This window comes from Anoplopoma fimbria, chromosome 13 (assembly GCF_027596085.1).
Source record: "Anoplopoma fimbria isolate UVic2021 breed Golden Eagle Sablefish chromosome 13, Afim_UVic_2022, whole genome shotgun sequence".
In the NCBI taxonomy this organism is placed as follows: Eukaryota; Metazoa; Chordata; class Actinopteri; order Perciformes; family Anoplopomatidae; genus Anoplopoma; species Anoplopoma fimbria.
In genome coordinates, this window is record NC_072461.1 from 2,270,502 (window position 1) to 2,274,340 (window position 3,839).

Genomic DNA, 3,839 nt, shown 5'->3' on the forward strand with positions numbered 1-3,839 from the left:
ATGAATGGTTGTCTGTCCTTCAACAGCCTGGCAACCTGTCCAGGATGTACCTTGTCCCTGCCAAATGTCAGCTGGGATCAGCAGTGTCCACCGGCGACCCTTAATAGGATACTACTTACTTCCTGCCATGTGTATTTATTTAATCAAAGGTAGTAACTTGTAATCAGCTTTTACTGTCTACATTCAATAGCCATTATCTTACATTTTAAACTTCTTTAGCATGTTGCCATAAATCAAGTCTGATGTAGAGATAAAATTTGACTAGATGAAATAAATTGATGAAATCGTTAATCCTAAATTTGTCCACAGCTTGTCATGTATAGAATACATTTATGCTCTGTAATGTACATATAATGTCTTTTAAATGGAAAATATACTCTGGTATTGCAAAAATTAAGAATAGACTCATTTGTTATATTTGAGGAAACTTTATTTACAAAGAAAATTAAGAGATCCCATTCTTCTACATGGATAGCACTCTGTTGGATAAAATATGTTCCATCTGACGACCTGCAGGGAGAACAAGAAAATAAGGCAAAAAAGGGATAAGATGACTTGCATACACCTGATGACAGAAAAGCAATTTCTGAGTAAACACCAGTAAAGATAAATGTGACAACAACTCTGACCTGCTCCCACCTGATACGCGTCAATGCCTGCAATAAACTGTCACATTAACTTTCTAAAGTGCAAGCTTATCTACCATTGTGTCAATATCAACCCACATGACATTTGTTGCAGTCACTCACAGACATACAGGTAATTTGTTTAAGATATGCCACTGAGCAAAAGGCTAAATAGGCTCAGTGAAGGACTGTCATTGTCTCAGGTCACTGTTCAAACCAAGGCTGAAGTAAATGCCACATCATCCTGACATTTTACTGAAGGCAGATATTTAGATTAAAAGTAATAATTACCTCGAAGGCTGATGTTAGCATTGGTCCATTTTACTTCTTCAGGATCTGATGTCTGACGACAATGAAGGGAAATGCAAAGCCGCTGCCGAAGAACAGCACCATCATTCCTAGGAGACGCCACTTGTTCTCCACGGAAAATGGCAGGTTCTGTTAAAAGAGAGATAGAGTATTGTGACTCAGTGAAACTCCAACTGGCAACATGACTGTGATTACCTTATTACTTACTAAAGTATTTAACCCCGCTAATTTTGTCTGCACTGATCGTAGAAAGCACTCAAATTCTACATTTAATACACATTTTATACCGCTGCCTGGCAATAAACCAGTTATTTTACAGTTTAATTATAACTTACTATATGCAGGATATTTGTGCAAAGAGCTTCATAATATATCCAAGTATTACAAGACAGCCAGGGTCAGAAATGACTGACTCAAGGTAAAAATGTAATTGAAAGTTCAGGGTGTGCCAGAGAGATATACAATAGTGAGGGAGAACCCTCAATGGTAAGAGTGCAATTTATACATTTCCATTTTCTTTATTTCTTGCCAAATATGTCAAGCGAGAGTGGGAGTTATTTTTACACAGGCCACTCTAGGCAAGCAATTTTTTTGTGTATGCATTTTAAGAACTCAACAAATCAGGACAAATGTCGTATTTTTTTAAGTATATCAGAAAAAACCTCAGGGGTCAATTAACTTTGAAATCTGAAATGTGAGTCCTATTGGGAATTTCATTTTGTAAATAAAAATGCCAATGTGGCAATGATATGTATTAGTATAAATCAAGCACAATGATTCCGGGGCCAAAATAAACTTTGCCATTAAACTGAGGGAGCTCCTTGTAAAATTCAACTTTAGCCCAAAGACATAAAACATAAACATCCACTTCTTTCATCGTATTCATCAGTGTGGTGTACTGGAATACACATCAAACAGGGTAAAGTTAACTTTATTCATCATGCTGACCAGCCCCCCCCATTTTTTATTTGTATTCTTATTTTATTCTATTTTTATTTTATAATATGTGTATTTATTATCTGTTTCTGTGTGGATATACTGTACATTTTTTATTTGTATTCTTATTTTATTCTATTTTTATTTTATTGTATAATATGTGTATTTATTGTCTGTGTAGTTGTATAGTATAGTGTATGTGTATTTATTGTCTGTGTAGTTGTATAGTATGTGTATTTATTGTCTGTGTAGTTGTATAGTATGTGTATTTATTGTCTGTGTAGTTGTATAGTATGTGTATTTATTGTCTGTGTTGTAGTTGTATAGTATGTGTATTTATTGTCTGTGTAGTTGTATAGTATGTGTATTTATTGTCTGTGTCTGTGTAGTTGAGCTGCTGCAACACTTGAATTTCCCCCATGGGGATCAATAAAGGAATATAATAATAATAATAATTATCTAAACGCTACCAGTGTTGTCCATTATCTTTATTATCCTGGATTTAAGGAAGCATACAGGCAGTATAGCTTTTACTCTTGTCAATCCCTGGTTAGATTGTTGTTAGCATCGAGCTGTGACCTTTAGATTCAGCAACTAGCCGGAAGTGATTTTAAAAAGCAGCTTCGTTGAGGCATTACTATTGAACACTGAAGTGTTTGTGGATGTTCTTGCCTCTTGTCAGTACACATGTATGCCAGCATGTCAGATGTCTGGTTTGGTGGAGCTTTTGCTACAGCTAACCTGATAGCACTGAACCATTAGCCACAGAGCTAATTGTTGCTAACCAACATGTCCTTCAACAAATCAACACTTGCTATCATAAGTCCTTCAATGCCTTTATTTGTTTGCATTGTACAGGAGAAGATGCAAATGCTTTTGGCTAGTTTTGCTAGTATTACACTCACACTCTTGTCCAATGACAGACATGACCTCCACGTAAGGCTAGCTAGCTAGCTAACTGTAGGCGGAGGGTACACACAAGGCCGAATACAGACAATATCACATTTAAAACAAAAATGCTGCTTTAATGAGAGAACCTCACCTGCCCTGGTCCTTCAGAATAGTGTGAAGAACGAATAGCAGACGTGGTGAATCGCCTCACAGCTTGTCCCAGCATGATTAAAGCCTGGTTTCTTCTCTGCTTCAGTACAGCGATATTGTGTGCGACCTTCTTGTTCCTGTGAGCTGTGGAGCGGCGCAAAGGATTGTGGGTAATACAAATGAGGCTATCGCGTATGGGAAATGTAGTTCAAGCGCATATTGCAGATTTCTCCTTTATCTTCCTGTGGGAACTGAAGTTATGTTGTGTTTTTGTGATCATTATCAGACATGTGAGTTATTTACTACAGTGGAACAATCTTTCACAGAGGCCTCTATGACAAAAATTAAAAAGGCACAAAGTATTAGACAGTAGTGTTTGGTGTAAAGTACATCAGTGTGTTGCTACCTGCTTTGAAAGAGGCATTCAAATGGTCAAATATGTGTATGGGGCGGCTGTGGCGTAGTGGAGAGCAAGGTAGTTCTCCAATCAGAGGGTCGGTGGTTCGATACCCGGCTTCGGCAGTCGATGTGTCCTTGGGCAAGACACTTAACCCCAAGTTGCTCCTGAAGGCTTGCCATCGGTGTGGACTGGATGTTGCATGAATGTTAGTTAGAGTCTGATGGTGTGTCATCAGTGTGTGAATGGGTGAATGATATATAATATACTCCTGATTGTAAGTCGCTTTGGATAAAAGCGTCTGCTAAATGACTGTAATGTAAAATGTAATGTAAATGTTCTCCATGTTCCAAATTGGTGTCTCAATGGTTTTCTCGACATGTTGCAGTTTTACAGCAACACATTATTTACTCATAGCAACACACTTTTAGCAACACAGAGCAGGACAGGAAATATGAAGGAAAAAAAGAAAAGAATCAAATTAGAAGAAATTACTTCTGAAGTTTGAAGGCAACTGGGACTAATAGGGA

At 37.4% G+C, this 3,839-nt stretch overlaps 1 protein-coding gene across 1 annotated transcript; it reads right to left on the reverse strand.

Annotated features, from left to right (window-relative positions):
* Window positions 1-408: 408 nt before the first annotated feature.
* On the reverse strand, window positions 409-3,076 carry LOC129101562 (cytochrome c oxidase subunit 7C, mitochondrial). Its single transcript, XM_054611426.1, has 3 exons — window positions 2,914-3,076; window positions 918-1,064; window positions 409-510 (listed from the first exon to the last, which is right to left on the reverse strand). Exons 1-2 carry the CDS (start codon window positions 2,986-2,988, stop codon window positions 948-950), a joined length of 192 nt encoding a protein of 63 aa, XP_054467401.1. The 5' UTR covers window positions 2,989-3,076; the 3' UTR covers window positions 409-510; window positions 918-947.
* Window positions 3,077-3,839: the final 763 nt, after the last annotated feature.

Coding starts and splice junctions, on each gene's coding strand:
- LOC129101562 (XM_054611426.1), bottom strand. CDS start 2,988: ATGCTGGGACAAGCTGTGAGGCGATTCACCACGTCTGCTATTCGTTCT. Junction 1,065..2,913: donor ATTCTGAAGGACCAGGGCAG/GTGAGGTTCTCT, acceptor CTCTTTTAACAG/AACCTGCCATTTTCCGTGGA.